General features: G+C 37.1%; 1 protein-coding gene across 2 annotated transcripts in view; it reads right to left on the bottom strand.

Annotated features, from left to right (window-relative positions):
* Window positions 1–2,146: 2,146 nt before the first annotated feature.
* Window positions 2,147–25,768, bottom strand: part of ABHD17B (abhydrolase domain containing 17B, depalmitoylase) — a 52,997-nt gene continuing 29,375 nt past the window's right edge. The window contains exons 2-4 of one of the 2 annotated variants that reach the window (XM_055311645.1): window positions 11,410–11,879; window positions 6,513–6,692; window positions 2,147–3,684 (exon numbers count right to left, since the gene is read on the bottom strand). In XM_055311645.1, the coding sequence (XP_055167620.1) occupies window positions 3,465–3,684; window positions 6,513–6,692; window positions 11,410–11,876 (867 nt within the window). In that variant the 5' untranslated portion in view covers window positions 11,877–11,879 and the 3' untranslated portion in view covers window positions 2,147–3,464. The other variant, XM_055311646.1, reaches the window with a different exon arrangement.

Raw genomic sequence — 25,768 nt, 5'->3', positions numbered from 1 at the left:
TATAGATTATAGTAATGTATTAAAATTCTTTTTTTTAAAGATTTTTATTCAGAGAGAGAGAGAGAGAGAGGCAGGCAGAGACACCGGCAGAGGGAGAAACAGGCTCCATGCAGGGAGCCCAACATGGAACTCGATCCCGGGTCTCCAGGATCAGGCCCTGGGCCACAGGTGGTGCTAAACCACTGCGCCACCAGAGCTGCCCTATTAAAGTTCTTATTCTGCATTTTGTACTCAAAGATATGACAGGAGTTATGTACACTGCTATCCATTTCCCCAGGATTACTATTACCCTTTACCCTCCAAACTGTACCATGTTGGTATGCACAAAAGCCAACAAAGTAAGTTATCTGAGGAGGCTACTCTAGTCCAGGTTAAAAAGGGTATGAATTTTTACAGGTGAATGGGGTTGAGATTTTCATTACATTAGAAACAAGGGATCACATCAATCCATCAATTCCATCTCTTCATTTCTAATGAGTAAACTGGTCCAGAGAAGTACTTGGCAAGGCCACAGATCTAACTGGTATCAGTTGAGAAGAGAACCCAGATCTGCTTGCCAATTCTTCTATACGATACTGCCTTCTGAATGCCACAAGGCAGGCAATGCTCTGAGAAGATAGGAGAAATCTAAATGGAATATAAAATCTTTTTTTTTTTTTTATTTACGATAGTCATACAGAGAGAGAGAGAGGCAGAGGCACAGGCAGAGGGAGAAGCAGGCTCCGTGCACCGGGAGCCTGACGTGGGATTCGATCCTGGGTCTCCAGGATCGCGCCCTGGGCCAAAGGCAGGCACCAAACTGCTGCGCCACCCAGGGATCCCCTGGAATATAAAATCTTAAAAGGGACATTACATGGTCCATCCAGTTCAACTTCACATTTAAATCTGGAATTTCTTCTGCAGCACTGTGACAAATGTCATTCAGCTTCTGATCTGTTCCAGTGCTAAGAACCTCTCTGACCCTGGGGAGGCAATCCCTTTTTGTTGTGGACAAATAACCATATGGTTATTTCTTACACTGAGCTCTAGCCTGTCATTTTGGAGCTTTCACCTAGTTGTACTGAGTCCAAAGAATAAATTGTTCAAATATTTGAACACAGAGCTATCACTCCTTAGTTACAGAATTCTTCAGTTGGTCTTTGGATCTTAGTTTGTGGAACTCCTTTCAATTTGGTAAAACATCCCAAGATTTGCTTTAATTTATGAATATCCTGAAATGATATTAATATTTATAGGTATGGTTTGACTAGCCCTTCGTATGAGATTATGTCCCCATGACACAACCTACAATTACAGCCAATGACAAGAGACTAACATGTTATTTTTAGCAAACAAAAAATATCCATTTTTCTTTCATCTGTCAAATCTTGGCAAATGCAATTTCATATTCCTATCAATGGCCTTTTATTGTACCTCAGATACTAACTACTAGGGTCTGTGACACCATGTATGATTGTGCCTCTCACTAATTTGCCAGCCAGCCTCATCTTTATGCCATCTGTTCCCCTTGACTTTTGGCCAGTCTTAAAATGCACTTTTTTTCTAGGCTTCCCCGTACTGTTCCCTTCAGCCAGCAATGATTTCCTCTGGCCACTAGGTTTAGTCGTTTGAGATATCCTTCAAAGTTCCTATCAAACATCACTTCTTTGTGAAACTCCTCCTTGCACTTTTCCTCATATCCCCCTACCAATAGTACCATTTAACCTGTTATAATGAGCTACATATCTCCCTCAGCCATTATTCAAATACTTGTGCAATAAGGTGTCTGTCTCCTTGGCTACACTGTGAGGTCTATGAGGACATGGCCAATGTCTACCTTTATCTGGCATAGGGTATTAGATGATTTAGACATTCAGTATTTGTTGAATGAATGAATGAATGAATTCTGAATTAGTATGATCAGAATTTTAAATTTAACAGGTATTCAAAGAAAACACATAACTAAACTCTGGGGTATATGGTGTACAAAAAAAGGAATTTTTACAGGTTCCACAACAATCTTGAGAAGGAAAAAACCTCTCCAAAAAGAGAAGTGATGATAAAATTGAGAAAACCACACAACTATTTTCTATAAAGATAAATGGTGAAAGTTTTCAGTCTTTATGGTAAGGGATGGAAAGCATGGAAGAAGGCAAACAAGCACAGCTGGGTGGTATATTTGTTGTTTTACTGTTAATTTGACACATCTGAACCAAAGCATTCACAATACTTGATATACTTTGAAGAGAATCATATACTATAGTCTTAGACATAACCACAGAACAAGCAGAACAATTAAAACTACATAAGGCCTTAAAATATATCCACAGTGTGTATTATTTCAATATTCATTCATTTACAAATTAGACTACATACCGTTAATTTTATTTTTATTTTTCTTTCATTGTTTTATTCAGGCAGGATTCATTCAAGGAAAGGCAACTTAGTTTTTGTGTGTGAGCTCTGTTTTTTACTACATTGGTTAATATAAAAGTTATGAATTAAATGTTCTTATATCCTGCATCCAGGAGTGAATCCATGAAATTCTCATATAGTAATCTAAAACAATAGGTCCTATTAAAAGGAGCCAAAGTGAAAAATGACCAAATAGCCAGCCTGTTTGTGGTCTTAAAGAACATCTAACGGACTTTCAGGTTTTCTTATAATAAAGTGTACTGCAATTCTATGAGATTAGTCAAAATTTAAAACAACATCGCGTACAAAATCATTCTTGAAGCTCTAAATGCCTTTTAAATAACAAAATGAGATTTTTTAAGTAGTTGCTTCATGGTACCAAACCTATAAATCAGAACTAGTTAAAATTCAGTGCTATCATGACTTCTCATTTACAAGGTAACTAGTTGGTAAATTAATAGATGGCATAAAAATTAAGACTTACATTTCTTTTTTAAAGGAGAAAATGTATGATAACCAGGGAATACAGAAAATGCAATGTATTTTACAATAAAATAACTGTTTAAACCTCGATCCCTGTACAACAGGGTTTAGGTCATCTCTAGTGAACTTCCATGTTTTCATACAGTTTATTCTGAGTACTTGAATTGTTTTAGATATACAGCTTTTTATTGAAAGAATATTACATTTGTATACCTGGATAAGATTTAGTACATTGAGATGTTTTAAAAATATTTATAAATTTATTTCTGATATGCAAAAGCATTTGGCAATACTTTTACAGCATTTGATTTTATAGAATTAAAATTTCATACAGTACTCATTTTGATGTTTAAAAAAAAATTCACAGAAAAAATATAAATTACACAGCCTGACTGCATGATACTGTTATTTCCAGTTTCTAGTTCTGGTAATTAAAACCTTCATTAAGTCTGTTAACAAATCATTACCTGTACATTTATGAAGGCAACTGACATGATTTGCAAACAAAACCTTCAGGTTTTATGTAATTTACCAAAGAGTGCAGTTCAGCAAGAAAAGAAAACCAGTATGCAAATTTACAGAATATTTTACAAATTTACCAGTTCCTGTGACACAAACTGTTTCAACCTTTCAAGGTACTGTCCATAAAGTTCCACATCATTGTGACCTGCCCCTTCAACCCACAGAGGCTCCACAGGTCTTTGGCAACGCTCAAACAATGCGAGGCCATGTGAAAAGTCAATTACTTCATCTTCAGTCCCATGAATTATTAATACTGGAGAGGTTATCTTAGAGATTTTGTCAATGCTGCAAGAAAAGGGGGGGGGGAGAAAGTCAATGAATTAGCTAGAAAAGAATTGTGAAACAAATTTTTTGTGTGATATACTGGTAGATCATTCAAATATCAGAACAATCTTTTGAACACATTCAGAAGAAATGATATCTCTTGGATTTTATAGATTCCTTATTTTAAGATTACCTGAGGAAGCTACCTTCATGCACTTCTGTTTTGAGGAAATTACTCAATGGTTACTCTCAACCTACTGTACAATGCTTAACATAGAGAAACAGGTTGGAAGTAGAGGATGAAACTAAGGACCATTCAAGTATGTGCTAACTTTATACCTTTCTGTATGCATTGTTTTTTTTCCTTCCTCTTAATCTACTAAAATGACAGCAAAATGTATTGTTTTGGGCTATCACAAAAATAGGGAGAAAACCATTTTTAAGGGAATAGATGTTAAAATGAAGAAACAATCTAATTTATCCCATGGGATACCCCAGAAGGCAGGAACTGACATGGGGATGAAGGCAGATGACAGGAATCTATAGAACTGATTCAAGAGTCTGTTTAAGAAATAGGTCCCTCTCCTTCAGGTTCTTTCCCTTTCCTTCTGTAGATTGGTTAGTTTTACTCTACCCAAAAATGGAGGTTTTTGAGGACTAAGGGAATTGCTAGGCACAGAATAAGATGAGAGGCATCATAGAGAGCAAGTAAACACACACGCTGCCGCTATGAACCCATTTTCTGTACTGAGTTTTCAGAATGCTGGCAGCCAGGCCTTCAATCTTCCACGGAGGACTTTTACAAAGAATCCTTGTTGGAGACTCTATCCACCTTAAGAGGAAAAGTAGAGAAAGTGTCACAGGGTGGGATCCCCAAGTAATTGATTTGACCAGATCACTGTACAGTGAAGCTCACAATCAACAAGACGTAACACCACGGTGCTTCAGATCAGCTCTTTAGTTCTTCACTCTTATGTATAAACATACTATCTAGAATTATCAGACATCAGAGAACACCAAATATAAGACAGAGATCAAGACAATTTTAAAAAGACAACCTGAAGGAGACATAAACGACATAAAGAGAACTTACAAATTTTTACACTTAAAGTCTTTCCAGATAGAAGGCACTGTAACTATAAAATGAGGATAGAGGGATCCCTGGGTGGCGCAGCGGTTTGGCGCCTGCCTTTGGCCCGGGGCGCGATCCTGGAGACCCAGGATCGAATCCCACATCGGGCTCCCGGTGCATGGAGCCTGCTTCTCCCTCTGCCTCTCTCTCTCTCTCTCTCTCTCTCTCTCTCTCTCTGACTATCATAAGTAAATAAATAAAAAAAAATACTACTTTAAAAAAAAATGAGGATAGAATCTTAAAAAAGAGGAAATCAATGAAGTAATTCAAGGCATTTGGTAAGGAAAAATGGTTGGGTGTATTATTTGCTATCAAATGCTCAATAATAAAGGAATTACAACAAAAAAATTTTAAAAAGTATGTTCTTCTTCAAATGTTAATGCTGCAAGAAAAAAGAGGGGGGAGGAAGTCAATGAATTAGTTTGCAGTTAAGTGCTGCTCTCTTTGTTGGTGTAGCAGAAATGAAAGAGGGAGCTGGACAGAGATTTAAGTTGGCAAAAGCATTAACCCAAATACTCCCTATCAATCCTAAAGTTTAGTTAGACAGAAGCAGTATCATACACATACCTTCCAATAAACCATTATCTAAAACAGAAACCACCCCCATATTAACATAAAAACAAAAAATCTCCCATAGCTCATATACTCCCACCATTAGCTTCCCTACAAAACCCCTTACTGGCTAATGATGAAAAAATTTGCTTTTAAAATGACCCTTGTAAAAAAAAAATGACCCTTGTTTTTATAAATTAGCAGGTGAGGACTCTGGCCTTTGGCCTATCATTCTCAAAAAATTCTTTGTATTACTGCCAATTAGGGAAAAGAAATAAGACTGAAATTTGCCAGCTTCTCACTTCTTGCCTTCTCCCTTTGAGAAATGGGCCATCAGTTTTTTCCAATTCTGAAGAACTGGAGGAACTTCCATCTTCTCTTGAAAAGTAGTCCTCCTTTCATATTTGTGTAACATTGTGTTTGCAGACTTTCAGGTGCCAATACTTACTCAAATGAATTCTAGACACAATTTTGTAACTGACTTCTTTTGTAAATCAGCTATCATTAATTAGATACCATTCACTAATTTTTATGCACACGTCTCATTTCCCTCTACTTTTCCTCTATTCCAGTATTATGTCTCACTGAATGGTACTATTCATTAGCAGCTCAAGTCAGAACCCTAGGAATTACAGTCACAGTCTTTTGTTTAGCATCCTATATTCACTCTGACACTCAGTTCTGTTAATTTCATTTCTCAAATTCATTCTTGGGCAGCCTGGGTGGCTCAGCGGTTTAGCACCGCCTTCAGCCCAGGGTGTCATCCTGGAGACCTGGGATTGAGTCCCATATCAGGCTCCCTGCATGAAGCCTGCTTCTCCCTCTGCCTGTGTCTCTGCCTCTCTCCCTCTGTATCTCTCATGAATAAATAAATAAAATCTTAAAAAAAAATTCATTCTCTTATCTCTAATACTACTAGTACCACTCTCTGGGGTATAAGGCCCTCAGCTCTTTTCACCAGGATTGCTACTTGCTCAAATATTTCAGCCTCCCAACTGGGCTACTACCACCATCCTTTACGAACTTTAATCTTTCACAATTTCTATAATATATGTAAATTAGAAGCTCATGGCTGAACGAACTGTATTATGAATGCCTTAAGTGATGAAAATAAATGCCCTTAAAATTTTCTTTGAATTAAACAATCTTGAATATGGATACTTACTTTGGGAATGCATCAAAACAGTAGGTCTTCTTGGTATCAGGAAAAGCAACTCGCATTCCCGAGGTCAAAGGAGAATGGAGAATAACAGCAGCACTCTCATACCGAGCAGCGAGATCCACAGATGGTACTGTCCCTATACTTTGGCCATATATAATCACATTTTCAGGGCGAATGCCGTATCTACAAAGTTAAAAAAAAAAAAAAAAAGGCAGAGTTGGACTGGTATGAAATATTCAGTCATTTTCTAAGGACTTCTAATAATAGAATGACTCAGAATGAGACAATGTCAACTTTATATTTTAAATGTTTCTTAGCCATCATTATCATATTTAATGCTGTAACAAAATCTATATTCTGGGCAGCCCCGGTGGCCCAGCGGTTTAGCACCACCTTCAGCCTGGGTTGTGATCTTGGAGACCCTGGATCGAGTACCACATCAGGCTCCCTGCATGGAGCCTGCTTCTCCCTCTGCCTGTGTCTCTTGCCTCTCTCTGTGTCTGTAATGAATAAAAAAAAAAAGAAAGAAAGAAAAAAAAAAGATGGCTTTAAAAATAAAAAAAAAAAAAGAAAGCAATGGCTTTCAACGTTTAAAAAACAAACCAAAAAAACAAAATCTATAGGGCAGCCCTGGTGGCGCAGCGGTTTGGCGCTGCCTGCAGCCTTGGGTGTGATCCTGGGGACTCGGGATCAAGTCCCACGTCGGGCTCCCTGCATGGAGCCTGCTTCCCCCTCTCCCTGTGTCTCTGCCTCTCTCTCTCTATGTCTATGAATAAATAAATAAAATCTTTTAAAAAAAACAAAAAAAACAAAAACAAAATCTATATTCTTAGCTTATTTCATCAGCTTCATCTTTTGGTGAGGTCTTTTAAAATTTCAAACTTAAATGAATTCATTAAATCATTTATGCAATTTGACACGGCACTATTAACTAAATCCTGAACATATTACATCACTAATATTTTAATGGATTGATGTTTAATAGACATTAAATGTAACATTTAATATAACAAAAGTTACATTATTTTCCATTCAATGTAACAAAAGTTCTTTGTCTAGACATCAAAAGTGGCTATTTTATTTTTTGAATTTGGTCATACTGATGAAAATTGCTAGATATAGTTACTGTATGGGATAAAAAATATATATACATATATATATTAGCTGAAAGCATATGACTATTTTTCTTGAAATTTGCCTTTACTTATTAATAGAAATGAATGGAAAGATAAAAATATGAGTGAGAATTTCAAATGCTTTATGATTACGTTAATTATGAATAGACTTCATGCTAAAAACTCCAGAGTATTGTTTTACTCCCTATAAAAATGCTGCAGATTTAAATATGTCAACTCATTGCCTCAAATATATCACATATATTCTATGTTCCAAGCACTGTTACTTGTCCATGGTATAACTGTCCCAACTTTAATACTGCAAATAGAAATGGGGTGCTGGGCAGCCCTGGTGGCGCAGCGGTTTAGCGTCGCCTGCAGCCCGGGGTGTGATACTGGAGACCCAGGATTGAGTCCCATGTCGGGCTTCCTGCAAGGAGCCTGCTTCTCCCTCTGCCTGTGTCTCTGCCCCTCTCTCTCTGAATAAATAAATAAATCAAAAAAAAAAAAAAAAAAAAGAAGAGAAAAAAGAAATGAGGTGCTACAGGAGTTAATGAATGTGGGGTTAAGGGTTAGAGTGAGATCAAATATGCTTTGCCTCTTTAGAAGTCTGACAGCAGTCACTTCTGGATGCTAAGGGCCATTTGCACAACAGCCTCTGGTCTTCTGAAAAGCTAACGGAGCTTTCCAAGTATCTAAGAATGAAAAAAATAGCAAGACTAACCCCATGTGCTTCCTCTGGCCCTTTCCAGGGGCCCAGGGCTCTTTGACTATTCACGTAATGACATACTTCCCCATCATTTCTTCCAATCAGTTATACATAAGCATTTGGATATATCCCAGAGGTTGGGTTCCATCTACTCTAGACTGACTCTAATTGTAAATAAACTTAGAAAAGCTTTTTTCTTTACAAAGACATGACTGTAATTCTTCATAGGAGTAAAGAAGTTATGAAAATGAACTTCTGCAGCATCAGCATTAACTCTTGAGGCTGTATGATTGCTATTAGCTGAATGCAGCATGGTCGGTGGCAGTATGGGTTTTATTTTTATTTTTAATTTTATTTATTTTTTATTTATTTATGATAGAGACAGAGCGAGAGAGAGAGGCAGAGACATAGGCAGAGGGAGAAGCAGGCGCCATGCACTGGGAGCCCGACGTGGGATTCGATCCCGGGTCTCCAGGATCACGCCCTGGGCCAAAGGCAGGTGCCAAACCGCTGCGCCACCCAAGGATCCCAAGTATGGGTTTTAGACTAATGTTAGCAATGGTAAAGCTCCAGAGTAGAAGCAACTGCCAATTTAGCATCAGAAAACTCAAAGCAGTAACAGAATTTCAGAATAGTACAACTTAGGTCTTTATTTTTTATTTTTAAAGATTTTATTTATTTATTCATCATAGACATAGAGAGAGAGAGAGAGGCAGAGACACAGGCAGAGGGTGAAGCAGGCTCCATGCCGGGAGCCCGACATGGGACTCGATCCTGGGACTCCAGGATCGTGCCCTGGGCCAAAGGCAGGTGCTAAACAGCTGAGCCACCCAGGGATCCCCATAACTTAGGTCTTTAAAGACCATCTAATCTAGTTTAGCTGCTTGCTGAGCAAATGTTCAAAGTCAGAGTAAGTGGCTGACCTAGAATTAGAACCCAGGTACCCTGACTCCTTGTTGAGTGACTTTCTTTTTCTTTCATTAAAGATTTTATTTATTTATTCACGAGAGACAGAGAGAGAGAGAGAGAGAGAGAGAGAGAGAGACAGAGACACGCAGACACACAGGCAGAGGGAACTGTTAACAGGCTCCTCCCAGGGATCCAATGCGGGACTTCATCCTGGATCCCAGAATCATGCCCTGAGCTGAAGGCAGAGGCTCAACCACTGAGCGTTCCAAGTATACCTCCAATGACTTTTTCATTATGGTACACAGATAATGAGCTCAAAAACTGTTGTACTATTTAGAAATTCATCTAGTCTGCCCTTGTTGCTCATTTATCAAGTATGTATGGTCATCAAGTATGTTCAAAAAGATGAATTAAATCAAGACTAGTAATTATTTTATATTTTCCTTCAAACTGGTATGAGACAAGATGAAAAACAGGAAAAAGTTAACCATGTACATGAGTGGTTTTTTTTGTTTTGGTTACATAAACCCAGAACATTGAATTGGATACTAGTATGTTTTGGCTGAATAAAGTTATCATTTCATGTTACTGGGAAGCATTAATAATGAAGGCTATCTGCTATAACTTAGCATCCTTAAAAATTGTACCAATCCAGTCAAGTTATACTTTAAAAGAGTTGTATCTCTCAATAAATCTTCTTTCAAAGTATTTATCATATTTTCTTGACAGGTATTATATACTACATTCATGGCCAAGTCTGGAAAGTAGGAACTCATTTATTTTTGTTTATAGATTGAAGGGACTGACATCATTATACATAAAGCAGCGTTTGACTTTGGTCATTTAAGGCAGTTTTTAAGTTAAAGAATTTAAGTTAAGAATTTTTACCATTTCCCTGTCCCCCACAACTCGTTACCTACTTCTTATACTACTTACCATCTTTTCTTACTCATCATGTATGTTTTCATATCATTTCAAGTGATTTAAGAATCCCCTTTATATGAAACTGCTATAAAAAGATAGTTTCATTATATATCTTAGAGGAATAAATGCTTCTAAAGGTATTTTCTAAAAAAGGTTATGCCTATTAACAAAAATAAGGAGGTTCTAACTGAAACCACTAATATTTAAACTTTAAATTAGGAATGAAAAAAAAGGACTGATAAATTTTCTTTTTGAGTGCTTCAACTTTAGTCTAAAATACTTTGGAAGTGAGGCAGCTTATCAGCTGGATAATGAAGAATAACTTGAACTAAGACATTTTTTATTGTATATGAACCATCTGATGAAAACCCTGAAGTCTATAAAATTGCAATATTTTTCAATATTGGGGACTAGGAAAGATGAAAGCAATTTCTAGTTTACAAAAATGTATTGTTAAAGAATATGGTAATTGCTTAAATGATTTATTGTAAAATTACTTTTTTTTTGAGATTGTCTCTCCAAATTTTATTAGTCCAGAATGAACAGTAAAAATCCCACTTCTTTAGAATGAATACTTTAAAAATAGTTCCAGCGCAGCAGCCTGGGTGGCTCAGCAGTTTAGCGCTGCCTTCAGCCCAGGGCCTGATCCTGGAGACCTGAGATCAAGTCCCATGTCAGGCTCCCTTCATGGAGCCTGCTTTTCTCCCTCTGCCTGTGTCTCTGCCTCTCTCTCTCTATGTATCTCATGAATAAATAAATAAACCTTAAAAAAAATAGTTCCAATAAAGTATCTTTAAGTCACATTTCTAAGAGATTATTATATAAAATAATGCAAACCTTGGATTACGATTTTATCAAAAACAATCCAGCCTCTTATACTCTTAAATGATAAAGTAAATCATTAACTAAGTAGCTGTTTTCTCTTATTCCCTTGAAATGTTGCAACATTGAATAACATTTTATTATCACACTCCACAAGTCTGTGAAACCAAACATCTGTCATTGAATTTTAAAGAAAAATCACACACATGTAACACACAAATGAGATCTTAAAAATTTATGCTATTTTAAAAACATTTAGAATTACAATCTAAGAGATTAACTGTTCATAGGGTATGTACTGGCAAATACAACCTCTTAGTACTTCAAAACGTGTCATAAAAACTTATTTTTACATAAGGCAATTTTAATTTTAGTTAATCATGATAATAAATGTGGAAAAGAGTTCCCAATCATGATTTACCTTGTCCTAAGAGCAAGCCAAGCAGCTTCAATATCTGCATAGAGGTTCTTCTCTGTTGGTTTCCCAGAACTTGCGCCATATCCAGAATAATCATATGAGAATATATTACAATTAATCCGTGATCCCAGTCCTATGTAAAAGCTGCTCATTTGACCAAGATCAACAGCATTTCCATGTGAGAAGAGTAAAGTGTATTTAGCATTGGGTGAGCAACGCACAAACATGCAGGCAATTCTGTTGCCTTTACTGGTTCTAGTCATGAAACATTCAATAGCATCTTTTTCTCTAGAAGAATACTGCCAGTCTGCTCGTTCCGACAAATGTAAAGTCCAGCGGCTTCCACTTTCATCACACATCAGAGTATAAGTAGGATCAGGTGGCAAAAATGCTAATTTTGAAGCAATTTTTCCAGGGCAAGGTGGACAGCAGAAGAGACAACACAGCTCACTAAATGAAAGATTATTCATCTTCTGAAAAAGAGAAGGAGATAGCAAATGTTTTAATTATTGAGTATGGATTCTGCATTTTTATATAATAGAAGGTTAAAACAAAGACACTGGTAAATTCTACTGGTGTTCAGTGTCTACTGCTATTTCCAGTATCCTTAGCCCAGATTTTTGGCATCTTTCTAGAAATAATTTAAATCCTGCGGTGAGGCAAATATTCACCAGGAGATAATCAACTATTACAGGATTTTTTAAATAGTAGTGATTATATATTAGAATATTTAACCAAAATATGAAAACTAATATGAAGAATTGAGGTCATATTTATTTCTCCAGAGATAACAACGTAAGAGGTATGAAATGTTTTTTAGAGTAGTGTATAATTTCTGGGTTAAGTCAGTGAAAATTCTCAGATTTTCATAAAGAAGCTAGGTATTTTATTTACATGATATAGTAAATACATAGCAGTACCATATACATTGTTCATTTCCATAAATGAAGTGCTTACTATCAGTCAGGCATTGTGCTAGGTATTATTCTGTATTACCACACTTGATCCTCAAAACAACTCTGTACGTTGATGTGAGAAAGGAAACTTGCACAATGTGAGGCAGCAAGAGAGCCAGGATTTGACACCTGGCTCAACCACTGTCCTACACTGCTGAGCTACACGGCCTCAAGGGCTCAGAAAGCTATTTGTCTCAGAAGTCTATCATTTTAGCCATAGTGCCAGTGGCTCAAATAACCTATAAAACATTAAAATATAGGTCTATATGTAACTATTGCCCAAATTAAAAAGGCTACAATATAAAGTCTATTATGAAAAAAAAGATAAAATCTGCTAAAATTTCCTATATGATCAAATGGGAAGGATTATAAAGTTTGAAGTCTGAGACAGCTGGGGTGGAATCCCAACTCTACCACTGACAAGCTCTTTGCCCTTGGGCAAATTATCTACTTTTCAACCCTCATGGTCTTCCTAAGTAGATGAGGCCAATGCCTGGTTGTAAAGAACAGATACAATGACATAGTTGGTGCATAGACTACAGCAATGGCAATACAGTTGGCACACTTAAGGATGGCCTACTCTGTCTTTTTCATTAATATTTTTAAAGTACCTAGTTGATACTAAGTCAGGAACAAAAACAGAGTAGTACTTGTTTGCCTTACATCATTTTTTATCTTGTCCTTTCTCAAATTCCTGTCTCTTTTTAGCAGTAGGTGACAACTGCTTAGTTCTAGAAAGAAGGATTCAAAACAAACACCTTCTAGAGATTTGGTAACACCTAGTTTTCTACAAAAATATCTGAACATAAGGATGGGGAAAAAACATACATTATGCCATCAGACAAAATTACCTCAGGAGACTAAAGAAGTGACAATATTTGGAAAGAAAGAAATGTCCTTTTCATTCACTACAGAATCAAAATCTTGTTCAAAAGACATGTACTAATTTTCCAGTGTAAACCTATTAGGTAGAAAGAAGCAGAAACAGCATATAGATAGAGAAACAAAGATAGAGGTGATATATAAGGCTTTAAATGACTAAGAGAAAAAAAAAGACTAAGAGAAAAGCAGTAAAGTGTCTCTTGGATATTAGGAGTCACCTTTACTCGCTATTCTACCTTTATTCTTTTTCAACCTTCAAAACAAATATAGCCTAAATAAGTTAATGTCACAGTCTACTTTGAAAGAGTCTGATAAAACAGCAACGACCAGGTGTCATCTTTAGTGGTAACTCTAATTGATTCCCTGAAATACTGTACTGAGAAGGATTCTAAGGGCATACCTAAGGCTTGGCAGGCAGAGAATATGTAATAAATCAGTGATGTCTACTACAGGATTTGGCTACAAATTCATTTTCCTGGTCATGAGGATATAGGACCAGGTGGCAGGAAAGAAAGTTTAAAGGGTCAGTTCGAGAGAAGGAGATGACCTAGAAAAAAAAAAAAAAAAAGAGGAGGAAGAATGTACAATGTTAATCAGTGTTATCTGCTTAATAATTTGTCTATGGTTATTTCTGCTTCCAATTACCTTAGTAGCCACAACAGCTGATCCTTAATAGTCTATTAAAAGCTTGGTTAATAATAAGTAAGCTGTACACAGCTATGTTCCTGTAATTATCTCCTGAATATGAAGGCTTTTGTATATAACAATAAAAGTGATTTTATTTTTATTTATTTTTAAAAAGATTTTTTATTTTATTATTCATGAGAGACACAGAGACTCACAGGCAGAGGGAGAAGCAGGCTCCATGTAGGGAGTCTGATGTGGGACTCGATCCTGGGTCTCCAGGATCAGGCCCTGGGCTGAAGGCGGCAGCACTAAACCATTGGGCCACCCAGGCTGCCCAAAAATAAAGTAATTTTAAAATAAATCTGGCTGGGGCAGCCCTGGTGGCACAGCGGTTTAGCGCCGCTCTCTGTATGATGCTTGCTTCTCCCTCTGCCTGTGTCTCTGCCTCTCTCTCTCTCTCTCTCTGTCTCTATGAATAAATAAAATCTTAAAAAAAAAAGTAAAATAAATCTGGCTGACTGAACATATATAATACTGCAGAGTTGCTTCTGAGAATGAACACTAAATGAGAGAAGCAGGAGAAAAGGTGCAGTGCCAGAATCTAGTCTAATGAAAGGACAACCAGATCTTCTTCATGGTGGTGAAAGAAATTATTTCCACCTCCATGCCCTAAGCCAGGCAAGTGGTGTCCATTTAATAATAAAAACTTGCAAATTACCACTTTGTTAATAAGAAGCCTGGTATAAGGCAGCAACATAGACTTGATTTAAAATAGGGGCACCAAGCTGGTTCAGTTAGTGAAGCATACAAACTCTTGATCTCAGGGTTGTAAGGTTCAAGCCTCACATTGTATAGAAATGATTACTTAAAAACAATCTTAAAAAAAAAAGTTATAACGAACTGGTTTAAAAAAAAATACTTGAAGAGGTAGTAGAAAAGTGTCATAAAGAAAAATCCAACTGGAATCCCTAATATAAAGAAATCAATATCCAAAGCAAAAAATTAACTTGATGCATTGAGTACAAGAATTGATAACTGAAGAGTGTATTAGTGAGCTGAAAGATCAGATTGAGGAATTCCCAAATAGGGATTTTTTTTGGACAAAGGGATGATGATACAGAAAATATAAAAGAAAATTTAAGGAAGATAAAAGTAGAAATACTACTATCAATAGTAAGAAGGTCCTAGAAGGGGAAGAAAAGGGAAAAATAAAGGTAAGAATCTAAGAATTTATCAGAATTAAAAAAAAAAAAATCCAGCCTCAGACTAACAAACAGATATTTAAGAAAATTCTCACAGCTAGACAAATTATAGTTAAGATTGACAGAAACAAAATATGAAAGTTTCTAGAAAGAGTGAATGCCTACAAAGGAAAGAATCAGATGAACATCTGATTTTTCAAAACCAACACCAGAAACCAGAGGATACTGGAGAGATAGTTTTAAAGTGAGAAAGAAAAAACCCCCACAACTTTGAGCCTATAATTTACAGAGATAAAATAACATTTTAATATAAGGATAGAATAAATTTAGCTGAAGGCATACTCAGAAGGCTTACCAAACCCAGAGACCGTCTTTGAGAAATTCCAGCAAGGACAAAAATAAACCCAAGAAAGTTCTATGAAGTATTTCAGGTATGATAAAGAATAGTTCATATAATGTTTTATTTTGTTTTAAAGCAAGCGATGGAGGATTAAAAAAAAAAAAGCAGGAAAGTATATCCCTAAACAATCCAGAATCAAAACTTTGGAGAATATGAATATAAAGAGAATTAGAAGAAGAGTTAGTGAAAAATGTGCTGAGGCACTGGTCACTTGTTCAGAATGGTATTAATATTGATAAGCTTAAGACATGGAAAAAATATAACCATGACTTAATAAATCAGATGTAACCACCATAAAATTAGGGGTTGTAGGATACACCTGTAGTAGTTATAGTTATCATTACAAATGTCCAGCTTTGACTATTAGGCAGTGTGTTAAACTCAAGGAGTGTAAACACAAAAATAATTAAGGGCAGACATCAACAAGTTAGAGAACAAAAAAACAATGGATATCAACAGACCCAAAAGCTGACTCTTAGAAAAGCCTTCTACTATTAACAGCAGTTAGCATTAACTGAGCACTTGTAAAGTATCAGGCAGTATTCTCAACAGTTTTCATATATTAACTCATTTAATCCTTTCAACAACCTTTTTACATAGGGACTATCAATTCACCCATTTTCCATCTGAGGAAACAGAGGCACAGAGAAGTTATACAACCTACCAAAGGTCACATAGCTGGTAAGTGACAGAACCGATTATGTGTGGCAGGATGAGTTTTGGGTCCTGAACTCATAAATACTGTTTTGTGGAAAGAGTACCTACACAAGACTGAAGAACAGAAAGAGATAAGCAAAAACCCAAAGTACTACCATGAAAAGGACAGACATAGTTTTTACAACTAAAAAAGTTTCAAATAAAAAGCCCCGATAAACTAAGTAAGTTTGACATGAATTAAATTCTTGAGTAGCAGCAGCCCAGGGTGTGATTCTGGAGACCCGGGATCGAGTCCCACGTTGGGATCGAGTCCTACGTTGGGCTCCCTGCATGGGGCCTGCTTCTCCCTCTGCCTGTGTCTCTGCCTTTTTCTCTCTCTGTGTGTCTCTCATGAATTAATAAATAAATAAAATCTTAAAAAAAAAAAAACAAAACCCAATCCAGGCAGAAAATGGACAGGGGTGCCTGGGTGGCTCAGTCTGTTAAGTGTCTGATCTTCAGCTCAGGTCATGATCCCAGGGTCCTGGCTCTCTGCTTAGTGGGAAGCCTGCTTCTCCTTCTCCCTCGGCTTGCCACTCCCCCTGCTTGCTCTGTCAAATAAAATCTTTAAAAATATATATATTGGAAAAAAAAATGAACAAAAGATCTGACATTTCTCCAAAGGGATACAAAGGGCTAACAAGTATATGAAAAGACACTCAACATCTTTAGTCATTAAGGAAACAAATGAAAACCACAATGATACCCCTTCATACCTGCTAGGATGGTGGAAACAGAAAAGACAGGTAAGATCAAAGTTGACAAGGACATGAAGAAATAGGAACTTTTATACACTGTTGGTGGGAACTAAAATGGAGCAACTAATTTGGAAAACAGTTTGGCAGTTCCTTAAAGAGTTTAAGCACAGAGTGTTAACATTTGATCAAGCAATTCACTCCCAGGTACATAAGAAAAATGAAAACTACGTTCACACAAAAACTTAAACTCTTTCTGGTGGCATAATTCATTATAGCCAGAAGGTAGAAACCATCCAAATGTCCATCAACTGATGGATGGACAAACAAAATGTGATATATTCATATAATGAAACATCATTCAGTCATTAAAAAGGAACAAAGTATTGATGCATGGCATAAAGTAGATGAATCTTAAAAAAAACTTATACCATGTGAAAGTCAATCACAAAAAAAAATCATCTATTGTATGATTCCATACAATAGAATAGAATTTTTTTTAAGATTTTATTTATCCATTCATGACAGAGAGAGAGAGAGAGAGAGAGAGAGAGAGAGAGAGAGAGAGAGAGAGAGAGAGGCGCACAGAGACACAGGCAGAGGGAGAAGCAGGCTCCATGTAAGGAGCCTGACAGGCAGGCGACTCCATCCCTGGTCTCCAGGATCATGCCTCGGGCCGAAGGCAGCACTAAACCGCTGAGCACCCATACAGGGCTGCCCTGTATGACTCCTATTATATGACATGTTTAGAATAGAAAAATTAATAGAGATGAGTCTAGGACTATGGAAGTTGTGAAGGTGGGGCAGGGAGTAATGGCTGAAGAGTACGGGGTTTCTTTTGGGGGTAATGAAAATGCTCCAAAAATTTTTGAGTGACAGTTGTATAACTTTATCTGCACATTTTAAGTAAGGAGATTGTATAGTATGTGAATTACATCCCCCCCCCCTTTTAAAGGTAGGCTCTATGTCCAGCATGGAGGGCCCAATGTGGGACTTGAATTTAAGTAAATTTTAATTTACTGAGAACAAACAGAAGTCTGGCACTTTAACTGCTTCAGCCACCCAGGTGAGCTGAGAATTACATCTTTTTTTTTATGATTTTATTTATTGATTCATGAGAGACAGAGAGAGAGAGAGAGACAGAGAGAGACAGAGAGAGAGAGGCAGAGACACAGGCAGACACAGGACTCCCTTGCAGGGAGCCTGACGTGGGACTTGATCCCCAGATGGGATCACACCCTGAGCCAAAGCCAGGTGCTCAACCGCTGAGCCACCCAGATGTCCCGAGAATTACATCTTAATAAAGCTGTTTACTGTGGGTGCCTGGATGATTCAGTTGGTAGAACATGCAACTCTTGATCTCAGAGTAGTAAGTTCAAGTCCCATGTTGGGTGTAGAGATTACTTAAAAATAAAATCCTTAAAAAAAAAAAAAAAAAAGCTTTTTACCATACCTCCCCATACGCACCAAATCTATGAAAATTTAAGGTAATCCTGCAAAGAAAGAGCTGAAGTATGCATGTATTTGCAGGGTATCTGCAATTAAGATAGAGACTACATACTAAGAGAGACTATGCAAAGTAAAGTAATAGACTTGTGCTGACACAGAAACAAACAGACCTAGTTGTAACAGAATACAAAGCTTATAAACAGGCCTATATATAAATGAGTTTCCTATGACATAGCTGGTTTTCTCAAAGCAGTAAAAAAGGATGAATTCTTTCGTAGATTTTGCTGGAAAAATTTACATATTTACATAGGCAAAAGTAGTTAGAGCTCTGCCTCTCCGTATATATGGAGAACACAAACTCCAGATGGATTAACATATCTAAAAGGCAAAATTACTTAACAAAAGTCTGTAAAAGATAAAATATTGGCAGGTTTAACTTCATTCAAATAAACATTTCAGTAAAAAATGCTTTGGGAGTAATGATTTTTTCATCTAAAATTATCAGTTAATACCTTAACTATGAGGAACTTCTACAAAAGCAAGAAAAAAGGTAACTCAGAAGAACAAATGGGCAAAAGATATTAGTAGTCAATTTACAGGATGAAGAGGCTATCAAGTAAATTAAGAAAGGCCACTCTTTAAATAAAAATTAAAAAAAAAAAAAAAAAGAGGGGATCCCTGGGTGGCGCAGCGGTTTGGCGCCTACCTTTGGCCCAGGGCGCTATCCTGGAGACCCAGGATCGAGTCCCACGTCGGGCTCCCAGTGCATGGAGCCTGCTTCTCCCTCTGCCTGTGTCTCTGCCTCTCTCTCTCTGTGACTATCATAAATAAATAAAAATTAAAAAAAAAAAAAGGCCACTCTTACCAACTCTCAGAGAAATGCAAGAAATACTATTTTTAAACTACAAGAAAAATAAAAATTAGAAAGCTGAGTAATATAAAGTACTGGTAAGAATAGAGGAAAATAGGAACCTTTTTGTGAACTGCTTGATAAGCCATTCTGTTTATCTATGACCCAGAATTCCACTCATGGGTAAGTACTCCAAAGAAATACTTGCAGAGATCCTTAAGGCAATACATACAAGGGTGCTTGATCACTGCAGCATTATTTGTACCAGGGTATAGAAAGCAACATAGATTCCATCACCAGGTAATGACTTAAAGTAAATGTTTTGGATGCAGATAATGGAATGTTAGGCAGAGTTAGAAGTAGAGACTATGATTGGCTGGAGCTTAAAAATACAGTACTGGGTAAAAACAAATAAGCTGAGATCTACACTACCATTAATGTAAAATTACAACCACACATAAATATATATTTAAAGTTGAGTATCTGAGTAGATGCTTATGGAGGGGGAACCTGAAAAGAGATTGAAAAGTAAAAAAAAAAAAAAAAAAGGTAAATGAAACACAAGTAGGGCTTATGTTCATAGATTGATGATGACAGTGTACCACGAAGTATACTGAGTTCTACAAGGCAAAAATCACATTTTGCTGGGATGCCTGGTGGCTTGCTCAATTAAGTGCCTGACTGCTGGTTTTGATCTCAGGATAGTGTGAAATCAAGAGAAACTGAGTTGGGCAGAGACAGAAACCACCTCTGGCTCCATGCTCAGTGGGGTGTGGGCTTGAGATTCCCTCTGTCCTTTCCCCCCTGTCCCTCCCCTGTTTCATTTTCTCTGTCTCCCTCCCTTCCTCCCCACCTCTCTAAAATAAATAAATCTTCAAGAAAAAAATCATATCTGGTTGTTTACCACTGGGCCTATAGTGTCAAACAGAACACCCGACACATAATAGGGTTTTTAATATTTTCTGGGTGAATGACTTAGTAAATTAATAAGATTAACTCAATTCTCTACACCTGAGAGATTCCCACAAAAGAAAAAAGTTTACTAAATCCTATTTTTAAAATAAAGCAGATATGTTTTGTGATAATTACTTAGGTTTTTGTATGTGAGCAAAGTAGAAGCAGTATAATAAAAACCCATGAACCTAGTTTGGGGTGAGGGGTGCAGGTGGGAAAAGCAGAGCTAGTTACCCAGAATCATTCAGGGTCATGAAGCACAGAAAAGGACAGTCTTCTAGGGAGGAAGAAATCTTGCCCCTCTCAAAATCAATTCACAAATAAAAGGTCAACTGAAGGTTAAACAGATGGTCCATTGTGAAAATTAAGGTTTTCCTTTTGGCAGGAGACTCTTAAAGTTACTTCACTTATAGCAGGAGCAATTTCCTAAAATTGTATGAATTAATAATTTAAGAACCTGATAATCTCCTGATAACTTTTCCCTGCTCAATGACAAAGGAAAAAAGATGAACATCTGAGTCCCTTCTCAGCAAAACAGGAAAACTAAGGTTAAAAAAGGTCTCTAGGGCAGCTCCGGTGGCTCAGTGGTTTAGCGCTGCTGTTCAGCTCAAGGTGTGATCCTGGAGACCTGGTATCGAGTCTCATGTCAGGCTCCCTGCATGGAGCCCGCTTCTCCCTCTGCCTGTGTCTCTGCCCCCACTCCCCTGTGTCTCTCATGAAGAAATAAAATAAAAATATCAAATAAATAAAATAAATAAATAAATAACCGACCTACTATATTGCCTTCCTCTCTTTTGACAAAGATTATTGAAATGACTCTTGTCAATACCTGATGTAATAACAGTTTAGTGAAAAAAAAATCCCCTTTTATGTCCTTTCTAATAGTTTCTTGGTAATGTATATCAACACACATTACCACCATGTAAGGACAATTGTTTCTTTTAGGGTTCAAGTTGTTGTAATGAAGAGAACTAGTCTTCAGTCTTTTTAGAGAAAATATTTTTTTTTAAAAAAATTTTTATTTATTTATGATAGTCACACAGAGAGAAAGAGAGAGAGAGAGAGAGGCAGAGACATAGGCAGAGGGAGAAGCAGGTCCCATGCACCAGGAGCCCAACGTGGGATTCGATCCTGGGTCTCCAGGATCGTGCCCTGGGCCAAAGGCACGCGCTAAACCGCTGTGCCACCCAGGGATCCTGAGAAAACATTTTTAAAATGCTTAAATCTCTTCTTCATTTTGAGCAAAATTTTGACTACTGTGCTCTAAATAGGATCTATGCTGACTTACCCAATTTGGAGCGTAAGTAGGTATGTAATAAACCACTTAAATTTTGATATACTAGACTTCAGGTTAAGAACGACATTCTAAAGTCAAAAATGAATTGCTTTAAATTTGGCTTCATTCATGGATAAATCTGGGAAAGTACTATTACCCATCCAGGTAAAGTACTATTTTACCATCCAGGTAAAGTACTATTACCCATCCAGGTAAAGTACTATTACCCAGTCAGGATTTATCATGTCACTTAGAAAATCTCCAAATGATTCCAGTTAGTTAAGGCACATCTACTTAGCAATCAGATTTCTGTAAGTCTCAATGACTCAGGATAACAATACCTCCAAGAGATTATTTTTTTTAGTAAAGAAATCTCTAAGCATTCAAAAATGAAAAAGAATTGAACATGAGAGTTTGCATAAAACGTAAAAGATTGATTCGCCACCATTTAAAAAAACAAACTCACTTTTTAAAAAGATTTTAGAGATACAGAGTGTAGAGGAACAGGGAGAGACAGAATCTCAAGCAGATTCCCCTGTTAAGTGTAGAGCCCAACAAGGGGGTTGATCTCATGTCTGAGATCATGACCTGAGCCAAAATCAAGAGTCAGGTGCTTAACTGACTAAACTATCCAGGCACCCCTAAACAAACTTACTTTTGATTTTTATCTTTGGTTATAAAAATTAAAGCCTGATTTTTAAAAAATAAACTTATAGAAGAAACAAAAAATTAGATTTACAGCAGAGCTTAACACCAAAGAGACAAAGTAGATTTTTAATAACAGCAGTAAGTAGGAAAGATCAGAATGGACCAAAGTCACAAGTGAAGGCAAAGAAATTCCATTGTGAAAAAGCAGGGGGAAAAAATCTGACATTAGGTCAATTCTGTTCAATGGGGCAACATATCCCAAAGACAGACCTAAAGGAAATCACTGTAATAGTACTATGCAAAGATGGTCGATTATATAATAGCTCAGTAGCCCTAGAGGTGTTATCAATACCAAAATAAGGAAAATTAAACTTACTTCAATATCCTTTATGGGTACCAAGTATATAATGCATACAAAGAAGCAGAATACTCATTCACCTTTAAAGGAGTCTTTGGCCGCATGCTCCTTTTTCAGTCAAGACAGAATCCAAAATACTTAAAACTATCAAAATAAGTGCAATTTAGAAACTAGGTGTTTAGTATATATTCTAAAACACATTTTTCTGGGATGTCTGGGTGGCTCAGCAGTTGAGTGTCTGCCTTTGGTTCAGGGCCTGATCCCGGATTCCCAGGATCGAGTCCCACATTGGGTTTCTTGCAAAGAGCCTGCTTCTCCTCCCTCTACCTGTGTCTCTGCCTCTCTTTGTCTCTCATGAATAAATAAATAAAATCTTTATTAAATAAAATAAAACACATTTTCTACCTTGGGGCACCTGTGTGGCTCTGTTAGTTGGACATCTGTCTTTGGCTCCGTTGTGATCCCAGGTCCTGGGATGGAGCCCCACGTGGTCTCCCTGCTCAGCAGGGAGCCTGCTTTTCTTTCTGCCTCTCCTCCTGCTCATGCCTGCTCTAACAAATAAGTAAAGTCTTAAAAAAGAAAATAAATAAATACAAGTAAGATTCTAGAAATACTTAGTAATTGTGCCAATGAGTCACCTGAAAACACCCTAAGAAATGTGGTTTTATTGGTATATTGAATAGATGCCTTAATAACTGAGTTTAGAAAAGTTTAAGAGTTTCCCAAGTAGGAAAGACTTACCAGGCACTGTCAAAATAAGATTCCTTTCCACCAAGGATGAGAAGAGTTGGGGTTAGACATACAAAAATAGTTGAGGTAAAGAGGACAAGCATCTACCAGTTATCAGAAGTCTTAATCCTAGCATTTGGTTATGAACCTAATTTTTTAGTTAAAAAATCAGCAGTAAGAATCAGAAGTGAGGAAGTTGGAAAGCCTATAAGCTATGCTAAACTAATTTATACCAGAAGTCCTAACAGGTCAATGTAACTGCTTCTATATTCATGTTTTCCCTCAGTTTCTTAATACTACATTATTACAGAAGCCATTAGCTACAAGTAGCTACTTAAATTTAAGTTAGTTAAAATTAAATATTCAGTTCCCCAGCCACACTAGCCACATATGACTAGTGTCTACCAAACTGTATAGTGTAGAATGAACATTCCCATCATTGCAGAATGCCCTACTGGGCAGTCCGGAACTAGAATCTTTCAAACCGAGGCAATCTAGAACAAGAGTTTTCATTCTTCCTATCCATGTCAGCTTGAAATGTTAGAGCTCTTTCCTTCCTGGTACATACAAGGCAAGATTTATAGATCTTCCTATTGAACACTGTAAATGACACAGAACTAAGTGAGATTACCTACAAAATACTTCTTTATAAGAATGCATTTTGACAAAAACATCGCAACATCTAACCCAATTTTTTTTTTAAAGAGTGCAAGTATGGGAAAGGGGGAGAGAGAGAAGCTTAAGGAGGTTCCACACCCAGCATGGAGCTTGATGTGAGGCTTAATCTTACAACCCCGAGATCATAAGCAGAAGTCAAGGGTTGGACACTTACCAACTGAGCTACCCAGAAACCTCTTATTTAAATTGTACTTATTTAACATACAGTGTAAAACTAGTTTCGGGTGTACATTATAGTGATTTAACACTTCCATATAACACCCGGTGCTCCTCACAAAAAGCATGCTCCTAAATTCCCATTACCTATTTCACCCATCCCCAATACCTACCCACCCCTGGTAATCATCAATTTGTTCTCTGTATTTGAGTCTGCTTCTCGGGCAGCCCTGGTGGCTCAGTGGTTTAGCTTTCAGCCCAGGGAGGGATCCTAGAGACCCAGGATTGGGTCCCGCGTCAGGCTCCCTGCATGGAGCCTGCTTCTCTCTCTGCCTTTCTAAAAATGTCTTTCATGAATAATTTAAGAGTCTGTTTCTTGGTGTGCTCCTCTTTTTTCCCTTTGCATGTTTGTTTTGCTTCTTAATTTCCACGAATGAAATCATATGGTATTTGTCCTTCTCTGACTTATTTCACTAAGCATTATTCTTACATCATTGTAAATGGCAAGACTTTCATTCTTTTTCATGGCTGAGTAATATTCCATGGTGTGTGTGTGTGTACACATACGTACACACACCCCCCATATCTTTATCATTTAGGGATACTTGGGCAGTTTCCTTAATTTGGCTACTGTAGATAAGGCTGCACATATCTCTTCGAACTCATATTTTTGTATTCTTTGCATTTAACCCGATTCTAATGAAAAGCTATTTTATTAAAAAGGAGCAAAGCAGGGGCAACTGGGTGGCTCAGTTGGTTAATCATCTGCCTTAGGCTTGGGTCATGATCCTGGGGTCCTGGGATTGAGGCCTGAATTGGGCTTTCTGCTCAGCAGGGAGTCTGCTTCTCCCTCTCCTCACTAATAAATACTCTAATAAATAAAATATATTTTAAAAATGAGGAAAGCAAACCAATTAGGACAACTATACATTTTAACGCATGCCTTTGATGTGTCAAAGTGATTCACACTCTTGAAAGGTTCTTCATATGCTGCAGCTGCAAGCAAACCATAAGAAACTATAAAAACATTTGTGACTATTAGTTAAGTAATTTCTGAATGTAGCCCATACAGTATTCTGAACACCTACAATCCTGATGATCCACTTAAGCAAAGACCAAACAAGCAAATCAAGCCTTCCTAATGATTAAGTAGGACAGGTTGTTGATTTTTACATATGTCAGTATTAGACTCCTATAAAGCTTTTCGTAACTGGGAAGGGATTATAGCTTAGCTTTCAAAATCAAACCTGTCCAAGTTGCTGAGCATAAACTAAAATATGAACAGGCACACATTTTCCTCCCTTAATTATAATTTTTTGGCTCCCCTCCTGACTTTCCAAAACATGCTTATCCTTAAAGTTCACAGAAAAGCTAACCATAGTACATTGGGAGAGACATTCCACAAATATGCATTATTCTCTCCTCTATTTATAAGAAGTTTAAGATATTTTCCTAGGAAACTGCTCAGATGAACATCTACTCAATGTATTCCACAACATATAATACCCATCTATAGCACAATATGATCTAAATGAAGTAGTCACAAATTCAGCAAGTTTAAGGATTATTGCTGATTATAATGATGAACACAATCTTTTCCAAAAACAGGACTGCTGGGCAGCCCTGGTGGCTTAGCGGTTTGGCGCCGCCTGCAGCCCAGGGCGTGATCCTGGAGACCCGGGATCGAGTCCCACATCGGGCTCCCTGCATGGAGCCTGCTTCTCCCTCTGCCTGTGTCTCTGCCTCTCTTTCTCTGTGTCTCTCATGAATAAATGAATAAAATCTTAAAACAAAAACAGGACTGCT

The sequence above is a fragment of the Nyctereutes procyonoides genome, unplaced genomic scaffold (genome assembly GCF_905146905.1).
Source record: "Nyctereutes procyonoides isolate TBG_1078 unplaced genomic scaffold, NYPRO_anot_genome, whole genome shotgun sequence".
Classification (NCBI taxonomy): domain Eukaryota; kingdom Metazoa; phylum Chordata; class Mammalia; order Carnivora; family Canidae; genus Nyctereutes; species Nyctereutes procyonoides.
Note: the sequence above shows the minus strand (reverse complement) of the source record. Positions and strands in the feature narration are given on the sequence as shown.